At 48.8% G+C, this 17715-nt stretch overlaps 4 protein-coding genes across 4 annotated transcripts; 2 read left to right on the plus strand and 2 right to left on the minus strand.

Annotated features, from left to right (window-relative positions):
• Window positions 1–2358: 2358 nt before the first annotated feature.
• On the minus strand, window positions 2359–3694 carry ColSpa_01410 (6-hydroxynicotinate 3-monooxygenase; the record flags this gene model as incomplete). The annotated part of the gene is made up of 2 exons (XM_049267622.1): window positions 2359–3603; window positions 3665–3694. 2 exons carry the CDS (start codon window positions 3692–3694, stop codon window positions 2359–2361), a joined length of 1275 nt encoding a protein of 424 aa, XP_049123579.1.
• Window positions 3695–11470: 7776 nt separating this feature from the next.
• On the plus strand, window positions 11471–13209 carry ColSpa_01411 (high-affinity glucose transporter; the record flags this gene model as incomplete). Its single annotated transcript, XM_049267623.1, has 5 exons — window positions 11471–11495; window positions 11584–12425; window positions 12486–12766; window positions 12825–12894; window positions 13072–13209. The coding sequence occupies 5 exons, from the start codon at window positions 11471–11473 to the stop codon at window positions 13207–13209; spliced, it is 1356 nt and encodes a 451-aa protein (XP_049123580.1).
• A 453-nt stretch (window positions 13210–13662) lies between these two features.
• Window positions 13663–14034, plus strand: ColSpa_01412 (uncharacterized protein; the record flags this gene model as incomplete). Its single annotated transcript, XM_049267624.1, has 2 exons — window positions 13663–13743; window positions 13831–14034. 2 exons carry the CDS (start codon window positions 13663–13665, stop codon window positions 14032–14034), a joined length of 285 nt encoding a protein of 94 aa, XP_049123581.1.
• A 1037-nt stretch (window positions 14035–15071) lies between these two features.
• ColSpa_01413 (uncharacterized protein) lies at window positions 15072–15440 on the minus strand (the record flags this gene model as incomplete). Its single annotated transcript, XM_049267625.1, has 1 exon — window positions 15072–15440. The coding sequence occupies one exon, from the start codon at window positions 15438–15440 to the stop codon at window positions 15072–15074; it is 369 nt and encodes a 122-aa protein (XP_049123582.1).
• Window positions 15441–17715: the final 2275 nt, after the last annotated feature.

Below are 17715 nucleotides of genomic sequence, written 5' to 3' on the forward strand. Positions count from 1 at the left end.
CGGGGATGGCATGGAGACAGAATGCAAGGCTACCTCAGTGCATGCACCAGCGCAGGGTTCAAAAAACACCCACCGGCAGGCACATGTTGGCGACGTAGACATTTCAGAGCATAATCGCAAGACGAAAGGCTCCGCTAGAAGATGCCAAAACATCAACTCGCCTTCGGTGCACTTAGGATAGTCTACCGTCACGATGACTGGGATGGAGAGTCTCTCCTAACACTCGTACAGGATGTCTTTCATCGTCTCTGTTTTCTTTTTTTCTTCCTTTTTTTCCTTTTTTTTTCCCGGGGGGGGGGGGTATTTTCGCACTCAGTTCGTTTAATTTCGTCATCTGGTGAAGAATGACTGAGAAGGACTCGTGATACCATCACTCTAAGCGCAGCCTACTATCAAGAGGATATCTCAGCGAAACATTCAAACCCGGTTTATTCGACAACTAAGAATTACAAAAGTCAATTGACAGATACCAAAACACTTTAAGGCTGAGCAAAAGCATCTCTCCTCTTTACGTAGTTTGTCTCAAAAGAAAGTCCTGAGTTCATCCGAATGACGCCATAAATTGCCGAAGCATCCAACTGCCGTCCTTCTGTCTCGGCAAATTCTTTTACTTTTTCCAGCTGCTTCATTACTAGTGAGGGGATTTCCAGCCGTATTTTGCTTTTACAAGCGGTATCCATAGCCTTTTTGGCAGTTGACAATGCAAGGCCAGCATCAGACCATGGCCGCTCGCCTCGTGGGGGTATGTAGGCTCCATTTGTCAGTCGCCGTGAAACGAAAAGCCCTATAGACCCAATCTGCTGCTGAATCAAAGCTTCAACAGCTTGTACTCCCAGTCCTGCCTTTTCGGCGAAGACGTGAGCTTCGGCTATAACTTCTACCATACCCATTGTAATGGAGTTTCTGTGAAAAGTATTACATTTCAACCTTTTTTGTTTTGTGTTCAGATTTGTACGTACGCCAGAGACTTCATTAAACTCGCGAGCTGTACATCTTCTCCTAGCATCACGACACCTCTTCCCATTGCGGACATGATGTACGGACTGATTGCATCAACGGAAGCCTCAGCTCCAGCCAAGATCCAGATGAGTTGTCCTTGAGCAGCGGTAGGACAGGTTCCCACAACGGGTGCTGCAACGTAACTCGCCCCTCTTTCTTGCAGTTTCAACTTCGCCTTGACGGAAGTGTCAGGTTGAACGGTTGTTGTGTTTACAACGATCTTCTTGTCGAGATAGGTGGGCAGTTTTCCCGCTTCGAGCATTTCTTCCAACACCGACTCGACCGCCGCGTCATCACTCAGAGATAAGAATATGATGTCTGATCTCGCAACGAGGTCGTGAATCGTGGAAGAGATCCCTCCGATTTCGCTGAGCATCTCACCACGGGATTCAGTGCGGTTATAGAATCGGAGACTTGGTGCCTGTTTCTGTGATAAGTGCTTTTGTAAATTAGTCGCCATGGCTGAACCCATAGTTCCCAGTCCTGTTGATTTGTTTCTCAGGTAAGAACAATATGTACAATGCAGCGTCTGATATGGGGCTGGGTTTAAACTTGCCTATCCATCCTAGTTTGCTGCTAGAAAGAGGGCTAGGGGGGGTCGGAGAGTTGTACATTGTGGAGATGGCTAATATACTGATGTTAAATCTTCGGTTGCTTGTTGACAGGGAAACGAGCCCCCCTGAATAGTTAAATGGTATCTTGTTTATATATCAAAGCTCGTGCGAGACTGTATCACGGAAACAAAGTTGTCTGGTAGAGTTTACCCTGCATTGGAAGCGGTCGGCGGGGCTTCGACTTCAAGTCCGACGGAAATGATTGTCGTCATGATAAATAACCTTTGGCGGTCCTAGCATCCGAGCTCAGCTCGACAAAGCCAAATAACAGAGCCTGGAACGTCGGTCTTCAAAAAGTATCAATCAGGGCAATCATCTTGCAACGCATCTATCTACGTCACAAGCAATGACGCTCATATGTTTCAGGTGCTATGAACACCCTTCGAACCCAACCGGTGGATGGTATGCGGAAGTTTAGCTTTTACATCTTACTGCGCAGACGAAACTGTGATTTGGTCGTCTAACACCATTGCATAGACGGAAGATAGCCCCTTGAGTATAATCAAAATCTTCAAGCCACAAGCTCTCCCCGGGCATGTGCATAGAGTCACGTTCGGTGATGACCTCGATCTGCCCTAACGGTACATATCAGACTTGATTGAATGCGATGCAAGGATCTCGGTTTCTACATGAGGTAATCTGGGTTTCTAAACTCAGATTGAATTGCATTTTATACCCAGCGTCTGAACTCCCCAGCGGGATACTGCATGCACCAAGTAGTTAACAGGCACTTGACAAAAGTCATTTAAAACTCTTCCTCCTCAACATCATAAGCCAGAGGCTTCTGACCCAGGCCCAACTTCTCCAAGCCTGCTATCTTGTAAACCCACAAGCCCCCGGAAATAGCTAGCTCATTGGCTCGAAGACGCCATGGAGCCGTCTGCTTACGCACCGACCCGTTTCGTTCCGCTGTATCAAGCATCTGCTCCGTCCTAGCCTTGCGCTTCTTCTCATATGCCTGCAGACCGTCGTCGATGTGAGAAATGTTGCTTTTCAACAGCTTTGAAAACAAAAAGACATCTTCGAGTGCCATGGAGACTCCCTGACTGGCATGCGGCGGCATCGCATGAGCGGCATCGCCAATGATAAGGCAACGTCCCCTGGACCACGGCCTCCTCCTTGGCATCTTGTAGATCGGGTAGAATTGAACAGACTTGGTGTTCCATATGATATCCCGCACCATATCAGTCCACTCCGACTTCTCTTTCCCTAAAAGATCGAGCAAGGTGTTTTTGAAATTGTCGGCTTCTGTCCTGCCGCGCTCCTCCCATCCGTCACGCACATCGCCTCCGGGCGGGAGGGGGACCTCGCGCGAAAAGAACCAGTATAGGAGATCACGGTTCGCTGTTGCAGGCGTTAATGCGAGGAGCCCATTCGATGTAAGAGTTGCTGTGAGAGTCCGAATAGACAATGCGGCGGGTGAAGCGCTCGCGGTTGGAATGAGGGAATACATGTTCGAGAAGCCGGTGTACTCCGGTGTGCAGCCCGGATCAATGTACAGGCTGCGAACCGAAGAATGTATTCCGTCGCAACCGAGCAAGAAGTCGCCCGTGTCCATTGTTCCATCAGCGAACCTTGCAGTGACCTTGTTGTCTCTTTCGTCGATGCTTTGGATGGCTTTAGCGAAGTGGATCGGGATGCCTGCTTTTTTGACAGCATGCAGCAGCACGTCCATCAGGTCGGTTCGCAGGATCCGCAAGTACCCGAATCCGGTTTGCTGCTTGCTCCATGACGCCAGATCCATCTCGCCCATGACACATCCTTTGAGAGCGTGCAAGACAAGCTTCGGCGTAGAAGCGCCTTTGGCTACGACCTCATCGTACAGACCTAGGCGATGCAGAAGACGGAGGCCATTGGACGGTATGCCTACGGCTCCGCCAAGGGTGGTTGGTTTCTGTCGGATTTCATAGACCACTGGCGACAACCCGTTGCTGTTGTGGAGTTGAAGTGCCGCTAGCAGCCCGGCCGGACCACCTCCGATGATAATAACCTAACATCAGAGTTAGTTAGACTGCTCTTCAGTCCTGAAGTCATTCCATGTTTCTTCTCACCTTTTCGATACTTTTTAGTGCGTTCGCCATGACTTTGGTTGCGATTGAAAGCTTGATATGAGCTGTTGATCCAATGCCAAGTGGTGCAGATGCTTTGTTATATTGTCAGATTGTCGCTCATTATCATGCAATTTCCTGCAAGAAAACCAGTCGGCCTTTTAGCTACAACTCCGTCGCCGATGGATGACACATTACGCGGACATGGAGGCTGCCGCGCTGGAGCCGAACACCCGTCACGGACATGTATCTGCATGATGTTGACTTGCCGACTCCGTGCAGGGCTCTCACGTACCCTCTGCTTAAAATAAGGCACTCGTCACTTCCATCTAACTGAAAATGGATTCCAAAGCGATTTGGGGGGGGGGATCTCGACCGGTTATCTGGAGTGGCTGGTTCATCGCTTGACCAGGCTGCGCTGGCGACCGGACTTTTGCGTATCCTGTAAAACTCCGGTTCACATCTGAGCATTGAAGTCAATGCTTGATAGGGGTTTCACCCCGAAATTGCCATCGAGATCAACTCCTTCATTGCAAATTTTCTTTCGGGGATCGGGTCCTTGTATCAATGTTGAGGATGAATTACATTGTAGAAGTTGACCTCGTCCCCATTTTCTGAGAAAGCGGCAATTCGATTAACACGTGGTTTGTTCTGGATACTTTGGCTGTTGACACCTCTCTTGCGAAAAAACAGCGCTCCACAGGGCGTCTTAAGCACCTGCAAAAAAGCCAACCTCAGAAACCCCTAGAGGAGGGTGATGATATCAAGGTTACAATGCGAACATTGATTCAAACACCGTAGAATGCTTTCGCATAAGAACGATAGACTTTGCTCCTGTAATACTGGTATGGAGGAAAAGGTAAGGCGAGGACGCTGATGTAAGGGTTGCACGACAGCGAGCCTACAATCTCGGTAACCCACTCATGTGTGCGCTGACTGTGACATAAGGGGTTTTGTCTATCTGTATTCTTCAGTCTAAATATGGTGTAGATTTTGTGCCCGTGACTACTCTTCTGGTTATCTGGCGTCGTCTTCCCAAGTGGTTGGTCTTTCATCGCCTATAAACTTTTATCCGAAATCACACCTCGGCTCGAGTTTGGCTTTCAAAATCGCCAAGGGCAGACAACGATACCCAGTTCTTGGAGGGACAGGCTTGACCAAGCAGCAAGGAAAATATGAGATAGGCAAGGAGTTAAAGCCTGTGTACCTTGGGGATCCTGGCTCCAGCGGAGGACTGATCGACATATTCGCAGCAGGGCATCGACAAAGACAGCGACCATTGAAAGGATCCGTTACAAAGCATTGAAGTTGTGTAATCCCACTGTCATTCCTACGTGATCTGTATGCTGGACGTTAAGCTGAAGGCAATGGGTACCATCTTCAGCGTTATATGCACCATTTTCCACACTGGCTGAGAACACAATCCACTTTCATGGATAACTTTTTCAGCTCCGTCTTGAATACTAAGCTCAACCACACTTGCTGTCTCCCCATAACTATTGAGGAAGCAGTCTTTCGCGATCACCCATCTGCTCGACGAAGCAGTGCGGATCTCGTAAAACGGCGAGTCCATGATCATGTGGATCCGACTACACTGGCGTCAACCGAAAGAGCGCAAGGAAAAGAAACAGCAGATCCTCTGATACCCGGGTGTAATAGAATTTAGTGAAGTCTATCATCCACCTCTAATAGTTGATCGGCAGTGCCGACTCGGCTATCGGACCTCTGAAATGCAGGGAAAGCTTCTAGAGTTTGCAAGAAGACTACGTAGCCCCTGGCAAGTTCGAGCAGCTCAGCCCTCGGAACTCCGAAGATGAGGTTATGCAGGGTCTCTGAGAATGACATTATTACATGGCGCGTGTCATCCTGGGCCTGCATGCATCACACCCGTACAGGATGACTCGCGCCGTATAATAACGTCAGCAGCGCATTGATGACTGACCATGGAAATGCTGGCAGCCTAGTAAGATACCTTGAAAAGATGAAGGTAAGGATATACAACGTTATCATACTACTTTACAACTCACCTTCGACATAGCAGACCCCAGTATTGCGACACCCGGGTTCTATGTGGTCTTCGAGCTCTGTTACGACTCAAACAGAGCGGCGGCGAAGCCGAGTTCATGACCACATTCCCTTATCTCCAAGTCTGCCACGACTTGACTGCTTTTTTCCCCCTTTGATTCTCCATCAGAACAGAGTGTAAGGGAAGGGATACTCGCAGGCGTAGACCACGAATCTACGGATCTACTTTGTCGCCGTGCGGTTATATCGGAAATCGGCAAACCTGTTGCAACGCTGGATAGTCGGGGGCAATCCAAATAACGAATGCAAAAGATGTTGATTCAACCCGTTGTGTAGATCAGTATTACTTTTACCGTGTCGCATCCAGCATCAGAATTTGGCCATGGACAATGAGACGATGTCAAGGTTTATAATGTTGGTCTGCTTACCGCAGGACCAGCCTTATCAAAATGTCGTCTTGTCAGCCTCTTGATAAACTAACATGCACAGGAGAAAAAAGTTCTACGTGGCGAAAGTGCTGTCACCATCGCAGATTACTATCTGCCTTCTCATAGCACAGCCACGATCTTCTTGCCATAACTCTTCAGACCAATGGATTCTGTGAAATAAAGGCGAGCCATGAGAAACTCGAGACTCGAGATAGCGAACCCAGCCTACCGAACTCTTAAAAGACATTTCGGAAGGTCACATCGCTACGATTCAGGCTAAAACGAGCCACTGGGTAATACTACGAGCCTCGAATATCTAGGATTGTTTCCGCATGGCGGAAGGATTGCGGATGAGGCCCAACGTCTTGATGGCTGTAGTGGGCCGTTTCTCATGAGGGGGTTAGATACCAGCAGACTGACTCTTGTTGAGGAATGCTTAGTACATTTCTATGAGCGTGGAGGCTGCCGAGCATATCCACAGTATGAACTAATTAAGTGGTTGTTATCCGTTCTTCAGGGCTTACTATCGACCAAAGCGCTCGCCTCCAGCTTCAACTGAGCGGGATAGTAACCATCAACGACAGGCCAAGATCCACTGCACTGGCTGGAACTGCTTCCATTATCGGCCCAATTCGGCGCATGGCTAACGACATGCCAAGGTCATTGCGGTCTTGATACAAGACCCAATGGGTCTTGACGTATTGGTGTAACGGAAACGCCGGAATACTAGCGCGTGTTTGACGGTTGATAGCGTCCAACGTACATTATCCTTACTCTCCCGCTTCAACATGATGCCAAGTTACCGCGCAGACGACTGAATTAGCGCGAAGTCTCACGAGAGCCAAGATGGACGTGCCCACCTGTCATGACTGACCTGAATATTGGCCGTCTAAGCAAGTGGCGTCTCCCCGGATCCTGCGCGCCGGCGTAGCACCGATATACCCGAAGCAGGGTGCAACGTTGTTAGTCGGCCGCGGGGGACCGAAGTCGTGGGTCATCGTGGTGGGGATGGGTGCGCTTGTATGCGTCCCGGGGCCGAAACTCCACCGGCCTTGAACTTGGGTTTGTAGCGTGGGGCCGGCGCGAGGGTCGCAATGGGGAGAGTGTGTGAAGCTCTGGAGAATACGATTGGAGCGCGAACAACAAAAAAGTCTGGGCTGCGACTGGGCGTTTGAGCGTTTGGGCGTATCTTTGTCTTCCTGGTAAGCTCCGCCACGCGCCAATCACGGCCAAGACGACAAGGACGAATCCCGGGGCGATTCTAAGTGCCGAGCCTGAGTATAGCCTATGCACTTACAGTCTCCGTTTTGGGTCTCTATTCTGCTGAACTGCTCGTTTGTTTGTTCTAGAACGCCGAGCACGGCGCGGTTCGGAGTGTGCATGAGGGTGACATGAGAAACAGACTCGCGTTGTGCGAAGTGCTGGGCAGACCATGTTCTGCCTCGTCGGGAACAAGCGCCAACGTCGTGGTGCTGCCCCGTTTACCCCGATATTGGCGCGAAGTCAAGCATCACAGGCTCCAGTATTCTCAGCAACGGCCATGCATCTGATGGACTCTTTGACATGACCCAGATCTGCCACAAGTTTCGACTGCAACCAACACGTACAAAGTAGATGTCCTTCATTGTGAGATGAAATGTCCAACCTCTAGTGGACTCAGCTGGGCTTGCTTGGGGGTCCCTTTGGGGTGCAGTGATTCTTTGATGTCGGGTGGACATTTGGGGTATCCTTCCAGTCGGGTCATGACGCGCTGGACCAGACAACGAGTCCGAGGTGTTCGGTGTTGTCGTGTCGGGAAGAAGACATCGTGACACTCGTGACTAGGACCATGGCCTTGGCTGGCTGTGACAGTCAGATATCAGGACGTCACCGTCGTGGGATTGAAGCCCAATGAGAGTGACGCTTGCATTGCGGCAACGGGCGAAAGAAATAATAGTACATAGTACATAGTAAGAATCTTGGACAAAGCCGTGCAAGAGGCCCGGTTCCCTCGGTTTCACCCGACGCCACCCCTGCTTGCCTCTTCCCGTCGTCCTTCCCATCCTTTCCATACGAACCCCGGGGTTCTTCTGCGGCAGCCACAAGCGGATACCGTATCTACTCGGTCAACTGGGCCCCCATATTAATTCCAGGTAACAGAAAGGGGCCAAGCGGCTGCTGAAAAGGGGATAGTGTGCTGGCAGAATCAGGGGTTAGTCAAGTACGTCAGGGGGCGGATGAGGGGCAAGGGATGACAAATAAACCTTGTTTTCAGCATTACAGCAGTACCTAGAGATCCCACAGCCGCGCAGGCCTTATGAGGTCAATAGGAACCATTAGATTATTTCCAATAGGCTATTAGACGTCTTCTGCTGTAGATATATACTCTATATTATCCCCATCAACATCTTCAAGAATCTCTAAGTCAGAAAGCATTTCTTCTTTAATATACTTATTATAGTTAAAGGTATCTTACCTATCCTATAAAATAGTCTCTATTAAGGTATCCTTGATCCTGATCCTTGTAATATCGCTGCCATCTAGGTAACCAGATATCCCACATTAGATAAATGACTGACAGACCATCTGGGCAGCCTTATCAGCAGCCAGCCAGCTGGCTGCTACTGCCACTATATAAGTAACCATAATACACTTCATTAACGTCGTCTAAACAAATGGCTGGCTAGCTGCCTAGGCTAGCTGCTCTATATTATAGATATAGTCATCTATTGCTTCAGAAAGCCACTACTTAAAAGGCTTATTAATAGTAGTATTAAGAGGTTAAAGAAAAGAGGTTATGCTAAGCAGTATAAGGCTAGGCATAATATAATTAATATAAAGTCAAGATAAAATAAATAAGGTCTTATAGAAGATAATAACATCTATAACTAACAAATACTCTTACCTAGCTATTAAAAAAAAAAACTCTTTAGTTATTTACCTATTAAATAAATATTTATTATTATAAGTAATATTATTAAATTTAATAATAATTTAACTACTATACTTATTACCTTTATTACCCTTAATCTAATTACCTTAACTACTAGGCTTACTATAAAAAATAAGCTTAAGTAAAATATATTAAATACTATTAGTAAAAATATAAAAAATAAAAGTAACTTAATACTTACTTTAGCTACTATAATTAGTCTTATTAGTAATAGTATAAGCACCCTTATTAACTTATATTAACCTATTAAGATACTTAAAAGGTATAAGGGTCTTATCAAAGTTAATAATATAATAAGTTAAAAATCAAAGGCCAAATAGGTTAAAAGGCAACTAGGCTAGTACTAGCTAACTAACTTATTAATTAAAATAAAAGAACTAAGTAACAATAACAAGATAATTAGTAAACAACTTTAAGGCCTACTTTATAAGCTAATAATAAGAAATATTCTAGTAGCTACAGAAGCAACTAAACCAACCAACAGAGAAGCAAAAGGTAAATAAGCTAGAGTATTTACTAGCAAAAAGGGCTCTTACTATACATCTAAACTAACCAATAATAATAACCTTAGATTTATCATATTATTAGCAAAATTAAATATAAAGGTCAGCCTCTAGATCAAGCTAGCTAAGCTAACTACTATTACTACTAATAGCTAGGTTAATAATAATATCTTTATATTAATACTAGTTAAATACTATTGAAGAGGGTACCTTAAAGTACTTAGCAGCTTTACAAAAAGTTAAGCAATAAAAGCCATTAGTAAGGTTAAAAAGGATATTATTTTTCTATTAAAATATAACTAGCTAGGCCTTAATAAAGTACTAGTAATACTTAAAGTATATTAGTATAACAACTTACTTATATTAGTAATAAGATTACTATGATCTCTGGGCTAGCTTTACTATAGTATAACTTTACTTAGTTATTAGAGTAGCCGTCTTGCTATAAGGCTTCTTTTACGGCAGCGTAACTAGCAGGGTATTGCGGTCGATATTGCCCAGCGGCTGGCGGTTAGGCATTGTGGAGAAAGTGGTAGTGGGTTGACGAAAATAGTGGTATAGTAGAGGTGAATAGTGGAGGTTGCTTGAGGTAAGGATGATGGTTATAGGCCGATTGACCGCCTTCGATTTCAGGCCTAGTGGGCCGGATGGCTGCTAGCTGCTTTAGGTTAGCTCGGATTAATATGGGGGCCCAGTTGACCGAGTAGATACGGTACAGCAGGTGCGGGTCGCCGGAATGGTGGATCCACCTTCGGGATGGTGCCTTCCTCGGCAAGGAAAGAGGTGACGTCGATCTCGTAGAGCCCCAGATAGGTATTTGCCCGAGGCACCAACGACATGCGCTCCACTTTCCCTCCTACCTTACTGCCATCATCTTGGCGTCTGGCCTGATTAAGCGCAAGTGCTGTGCTTTCAACAAACAACCCAAACACCAAGATTTTGCCCAAAACCCACGGCAGTAAGCTGATACGGGCCCATTCTTTTTTCTTTACTGGAGACGTGACTGGGTCGGGTATCGTACGGTCTCCAATCCAACGCAGAGGCCGCCCTTTTCCCACCTCTTTTCCCAGGCGACAATTCGCGACGATACCGGTACTCGACAGACATTCCTTCCTACCTAGGTATGCCTTTTTCCCCCAATTTTCCCCAATTGCTTCCCCCATTCCCCCTCGTTCTCCTAGGTTTCCCCTCACGCCCCACGGCGTCGTCCTCGGCGGTGGGCACCATGCTTTCCTCCTCCGCTACCCTCAAACCGCCAACCAACCAACCAATAAACATTGGTCCATCCCATGCCATCCCGGGCTTGGAACGACACACTAATTGACATCTCCACGCCTTGCTCCCCAGACAGCAAACACCATGTCCTTGGCTTCTCGCCCGGAAATGACGTCGTGTGCCCCAGACCCGTCGACTTTCTCGCCCTCTCATACGTGCGCTTAACACGAGACAATGGCTACGGTAGACCTTTTGCAATTTAGGGTCTGAGATGGCTTCAACGCCGGCTGCCGGGGCAGGTAGCCTTGCTTTCTACGCCTCAGATCACGCCTAGATACTAAATACCCTACCTCAAAGTCGAGAGATTGACTTTCGACTCCACCGCCCGCCCAACCGCCCGCCCTCATTGAACGAAGCACCAGGGTGGAAAGGTGGGTTTCCTTTATTGGCTTCCTTGACAGGTGCGCCTCGGTGATAGTGGTCGGTTTACCGTATGTTGCGTCAGGGTATGCAGACGGTGGCATTCATCTATATAATCGGTGGCCTCCCCATTCCCACCGTTCGTTCTACCTTCTCGTGGATTTGATCACAACTTCAATGCAGCATCGCAGCGTGCTACTCTTTCCTCGATTCCCCCCTTGCGCGACAAGTATTTGCACCTCGTTATCCCCGGGAATGCCTTGAAGAGGCATAACCATTGCCCATCATGTATCGCATCTACAATATCTACGGTATGCACCTCGACCTAGGCTCACCTGCTCCGAGCCCCGACACCGGGGCCCGTTGCTACGTTTCTCGATATTGATTCGTCTTCTCCAGCGCTCGCCGCCTTTGGTACCATTGGCGGCATGCTCTTCGGTTTCGATATTAGTTCCATGAGTGCCTGGATCGGTGCCGATTCTTACAAGGAGTACTTCAACCATCCGAGCTCGACCTTGCAGGGCGGTATCACTGCCTCCATGTCCGGCGGCTCCCTGGTTGGTGCTCTGGTTGCAGGTTTCCTTGCCGACTGGTGGGGCCGCCGCGGCGCCCTCAAGCTCGCCTCCGTCGTCTGGATCATTGGCGCCGTCCTCCAGTGCTCTTCCCAGAACGTCCCCCACCTCATCGTTGGTCGTGTCGTCAGTGGTCTTGCCATCGGTATCACCAGCTCGCAGTGCTGCGTCTACCTCGCCGAGCTCGCCCCATCTCGCATTCGTGGCCGCATTGTCGGTATTCAACAGTGGTCCATCGAGTGGGGTATCCTAATCATGTACCTTATTTCATATGGCTGCGTCGTCACCATCAAAACGCCCAGTGCCTTCCGCATTGCGTGGGGTGTTCAGGGAATTCCTGGTCTCATTCTCGGCGTTGCCCTCTTCTTCTTCCCCGAGTCCCCTCGTTGGTTGGCCCAGAAGGACCGATGGGAGGAGTGCCACGAGGTCCTCGCTCACCTGCATGCCGGCGGTGACCGTGAGGCCCCCGTTGTTCTCGCTGAGCTGGACGAGGTCAAGGAAGCCGCACGCGTTGCCGCCGAGTCTAAGCACATCGGCGTTCTGGGCCTCTTCGGTCCCCGCGTCTGGAAACGCACCCTGGCTGGATGCAGTGTCCAGATCTGGCAGCAGCTTCTCGGAGGAAACGTCATGCTGTACTACCTCGTCTACATCTTCAACATGGCTGGCATGGTGAGTTGCCCATCCTCAAGATTCCATCTCTTCACAACACAGCTGACCGCGATTTCACAGACTGGCAATGTTGCATTGACGTCGTCCATCATCCAATATGTCATCTTCCTGGTCACGACCGGAGCCATCCTTCCCATCATTGACCGTCTCGGCCGTCGACCTCTCCTCATCGGCGGTGCCATCATTTGCTGCATCATCCACTTCACCACGGGTGCTGTTATGAAAGTCCACGGAAACCCCGTCGACAGCGTAGACGGCGACACGAACCTGAGATGGGCCATCTCCGGTCCGCCCGCTCAGGGTGTTATTGCCCTCTGCTACATCTTCGTGGGTGTCTACGGGTGAGTGTCCAGCCCTTTCTTTGCAAATTAAGAGAACCACATGACTAACATGCCGCAGTCTGACCTGGGCCCCTATCGGCTGGATTTACGCCTCCGAAGTCTTCCCTCTCAAGTACCGCGCCACAGGTGTTGGTTTCGCCGCCGCCTGCAACTGGGCCTTCAACCTTGCCCTTGCTTTTTTCGTCCCGCCAGCCTTCACCAACATCCAGTGGAAGACCTACATGATCTTCGGCACTTTCTGCGCCGCCATGACCGTGCACATTTTCTTCACCTATCCCGAGACCGCTGGCAAGACCCTCGAGGAGATTGACGAGCTCTTCAACGCCAACATTCCCGCGTGGCGCACCAAGAGGGCTGGTGTGCGTTTCGAGGACCGCGTTGCTGCTGTTGAGGGCAAGAAGTCCGATTTCGATGCATCTCACAACGAGAACGTTGATGTTTAAATATTTGGAAGATGCGAGTGTCATGAATTGATGCGTTCCAACCTAGCGATACCCCGAAATATCAATGTCATTCATACTTTGAGTTCCTTCGTCCGTTGTGTTCATTTTGGTGCATTAAATGGGACAGTGTCTCCGGACGAACATGCACCACAACAATGTTATCAGTTAAATACCATCGAATCCGTGTGCATCTTAGCTCCAGATATGGCAAGTTGTCATTAATTGCGGTCGTCTTACGTTTTGGCGGGAGAATCATGTGATGCAGCCACAGCATAATGACGTCGGTAATCCTTGACGTCATGGGAAACATGGTCGCCTCTGCACCTTGTATCACCGCAAGCTGCCTTTAAGAAGAGCATCTACTGGATACCAATAGTGCCTCACAACTTCAAAGACAACGACCAGATTCATATCATCTCAAAAAATAGTAGACCGCATATCAAAATACCCATAATGGCCTCCCAAAACACCAACAACCAGCAGCAACCCGGCCTTGTCGCCGGCCACGTCGAGTACATCAAGGGCGCCGCCGAGGTATGGTTCAACCCCCAATCCTCTTCCGGTCCTCAACCCGAAGACATATCTGCGTGATGGGAGCACCTTAGCTAACGTCTACAAAAGGCCGCCATTGGTAGCGTCACGGGCTCCCACGCCTGGACCTCGTCCGGCGAGCAGGACAAGGCACACGCAGCATCGACGATGAAGGCTGCGAGCCAGCAGCGCGACCCCTCGACGCAGGGGTATGGCAAGGCCGAAGAGGTCGCGGGCAAGGCTTTCGGGTGTGACGGCATGAAGCAGGAGGGCGCCGCTAGCAAGCAGGAATAAGGAGGCTCCGGAGACTCTTGTTTTTGTAAGATTATTGTGGGATTAAGAGTCAATAAGCAAGAGATTGGTCTGATTATATACCTCATGTTTGATGTATCTTGTTCGGCGATGCGACTGTCTATGCATTCGCACCGAACTCGGCTCTTTATTTCTGGAACACTGGCATCCCGTCCGTGTGTACTCAATGATTTCCTAGTGCCTAACTTGCCACCGCCACGAGGCTAATTGTTTGTATGGTAGTTCATTATCTTCGTGAACTGCGCTATGGTACCGTCATCGTTCAAGGCCAAGACGAGAAAAAATGCTTGGTAGTTGCCTATGACGAAGTCACGGGTACATGTAAGCATCTCCGTCATGTGGATGCCGGCGTTCCAAGGGGCTTGATGGTAGATGTCGAGGTGCTCTTCGCGCTAGTGGGTCGTCAGGCTTCTCTACAATTCTACCGTGCCGCTAAGCAGTTCCGCAAAGGTCTTCTTGCGATGTGCTGCGGACGCTATTGTGGACTATGAAGGCGGTTAAAGCAGTGTGTCATTGTCTCACGTGTTTAGACTCAGTGAATAATTAGTCCAGAGATATTCTGTGTGCCATGCATTGGTGCACGCCTTCCATGTCTCATTTCTCCTCGCTTCCTTAGCATTCACCATAAAGACCAATTAGTTAGCAAGAATACGGCTAGATTAGTTTGACCAGACATACCACAATATCTGATTAGGCAGGTTGATGAAAGACAAACTATTGCCTTACGGACTCATGGCCGGTCTCAGAAATTGAGTGCGAATGTGGGTGTGTATACTAGAATGACGGGCTAAATATTTCGCAAAGTTTTATCATGGATATAGATGATTAAGGAATGTATTTGCATCTTTTCCGATATCCAGTGTCTGTGGTCTCTCAATCTATTTTTCAACCTAATTGATAGTTGTATCCTTCAAGCCCCATTCATCAGGCGATTTATGTTCCCAGCAAACAACAAATTACCAGCGCCTTTCAACTCCAATGCCAACGCCTCGCCAGTATGTATTGATCCATTCTGTTCCTTAGTGGCACTCTCCCTGCTTCTGACGAATTTGCTGGTCAAGCTGATCTTTCATAGCTTCACGTTTCTTGATTTCACTATCAAGGCGGTCCTTTTCTTGGTACCTGTTTTGGATCTCCTGATCAAGCCTTTGCTTCTCAGAGTAATTGCAATCGCCGCCGCCACTGGTGCTGTACCCGTTGTTGTACCCGTTCCCCACGCCACCATTGGTAGTTGAAGGGGCACGATAGTAATCTTTGTCCCGGGACTCAATTACAGGGACTTTTTTGACGATTTCAAGATCGTTGTCGGTAGAATCGGGGCTTTGGATGGGTGTCGCAATGACGCTGGAGACGAGAGTGGCGATGAGGAAGTTCTTGAAGGAAACCATTTTTGTTTGTGGTGGGCTTAGAAGCTTCGAGAGAGGAGAGAATTGAAGATGATTGAAGTCTTTTATCTTGGGTTCGAGAAGCTGAGCCTGTTTGTCATGCCGCTGCTGAAGACAGAGAAGCACTTGGACTGGGGACTTCAACCTCTTTTGTACTTTTCCAGCTCAGGTCTAGAACGGACGCCGAGGATTGCTTGCAGAATCCAGCCGTTTAAGCTTCCGACTTTGAAAATACGTTCGTCACCATCATGCACAGCCAGCGAATTTGGCCGACATGCTTCGGCCTAGGTGGGCAGCAACATCACCACCTCGGCCGCGTACCATCGGCGGTAGCCTCATTTTTTCCCATCGCTTGCCAGTTGCGAAAACGACCACGAGAGTTTCCGACAAGGCACCCTGGGCAAGTATTCGCAGCCCGTTAGCCCACCCGCGGAGACGCTCGGGTCCGTTAGGCTGTTTGCCTGCTCGGACATCCTTTGTCGTTCATGAAATGCCCATCTGCCATCAGTAATATCGGATGAAGCCCGAGAAACCCCACCTTGATTAACTCAACTAGCGAAACTTCAAAGTCCGTTGAATGTTCTAAGCTTTTCCACTCGTTGTTCATCCAGATCTCGGTTTGCACCAAAGGCCTGCGTCTCCTGGACTACGACTTGGCGGGTCAGGTAGGATGCTGGCCAAAGGCCATGCATGACTCCCGCCGACAGGATGGGAAACGAAACTTGCGTGAAGCTTGGAGATGTAGGGCTCGCACGTACCAGTCACTATAAACAAAAGGAGAAGGTAAAAACGAGACGAAGGGAAACAAGGCGGAAAGTTCGGCCCAGGACCGTTAAGAAGATCCGTCTGTTGCCCAGGCCGCAACTTGGACATACGCGTCGGACAATTCGAGATACACTGCGCTAGTCTTGAACTAGGTTCTTTACCCGACACATTTGCATAGCCCCAGAGCTTAACAATGACCGTCCAGGCCTAGAGGGGTCGGTGCGGCGTGTTACGCCGACATCCCGCACAGTGGCCCTGAGCATGAGAATAAACTTTCACCAGACGACAAAACGATACCGAGATGGCCCGCCGGCGATCCCGACGGAATGGTAATAGAGGCGGGAAGCCGTCGATCATCGAATACATTCCATTTGAGCCCGAATGGCGATCTCTCCTGACCCGGCCGCCGATCAGCCCAAAAAAGCCTAAAGCTTCGGCTTTTGATCTGCCTTCCACCGAGGAACATAGTGTTTACTATCTAAGATGCTTTGATTGATACGCTTGTTTCTGGAAAGGCTGAGAGCGCCTGCTACTTGTGGCCAAGTTGCAAAGCTGAGGCCATGCTGGACACCAGCACACGGCAAGATTCCTATTTTCAAAGCCGTGTTTATGACCAGAGGAAGGCTTCTGAGTTACGTCTACAATATTACAGTTGTCCCCTCTGAAAGGGTCTAGCTGTCAACTTGTGATTTAGAGTTCTGCCAAACATGATTTTCATGCTTTGCATAGTAAAGCCATTTGACTCCCGTAAATCAGAGCAGAGTTTGAAGCCACCTTGTACATAGTACGCGTCTCCCTATACTATAATGAACCTGAGTTAATCATACCTTGTCCTTGAATAAGCTTGCTCGATGCCCCGCGCTCTATACTTGTTAAACATGTCCCTAGCTCCGCGCTTAGGTTCACAAGATCCCGGCAGTGTCCGCCTTCAACCCCGCCATCTGTTCCGCGCCCGTCCGGTGCCGTTAAGCTTTGGAATTCTTTGGCCTAGGTTCAGGGTTCCTGTGTCTTCGTTCCCCAAGAGTTTCCCGTAGCGCGGTCTGCTGATCCTTGCTGAGCCGCAAAAGGCTAGAAACTTTCTCCATTAAAACAGGGTGGTCTAATCAAGGACGAGAATCAAGATGCGTCTCGACTTTAGCCCCATATTTCAACGTCGTTCAAAGTTGATGTCGAAAGCATTTGTCCGTCATATACAAGCTTCTCCAAGCTTCTCCAAGCTTCTGCAAGCTCTCTGCCTGAACCCTACTATAGTCCCCGGTGACTTTGCCACTTTCAGCAACAAGTAGGCTATCTTTATTCCCTTTTTCCTAAGGCATGATAATAGACACGTGAGACGGTAGATTTCCCTGTTTACCCACTCCACGTCCGTCATGGGTGGCAAAATGAGTTTATTAGCTTAGCCGCCGGTTACCCTTACTTAACATTGTTGGAAATACACCTTTCCAGGCTTGCTTTTTGTCTTTCAAACTATACCGTAATGCATACTCAAATTCTTGAGCTACAAGGAACAAGG

This window comes from Colletotrichum spaethianum, assembly GCF_022836535.1.
Source record: "Colletotrichum spaethianum MAFF 239500 DNA, contig02, whole genome shotgun sequence".
NCBI classification, from domain to species: Eukaryota; Fungi; Ascomycota; class Sordariomycetes; order Glomerellales; family Glomerellaceae; genus Colletotrichum; species Colletotrichum spaethianum.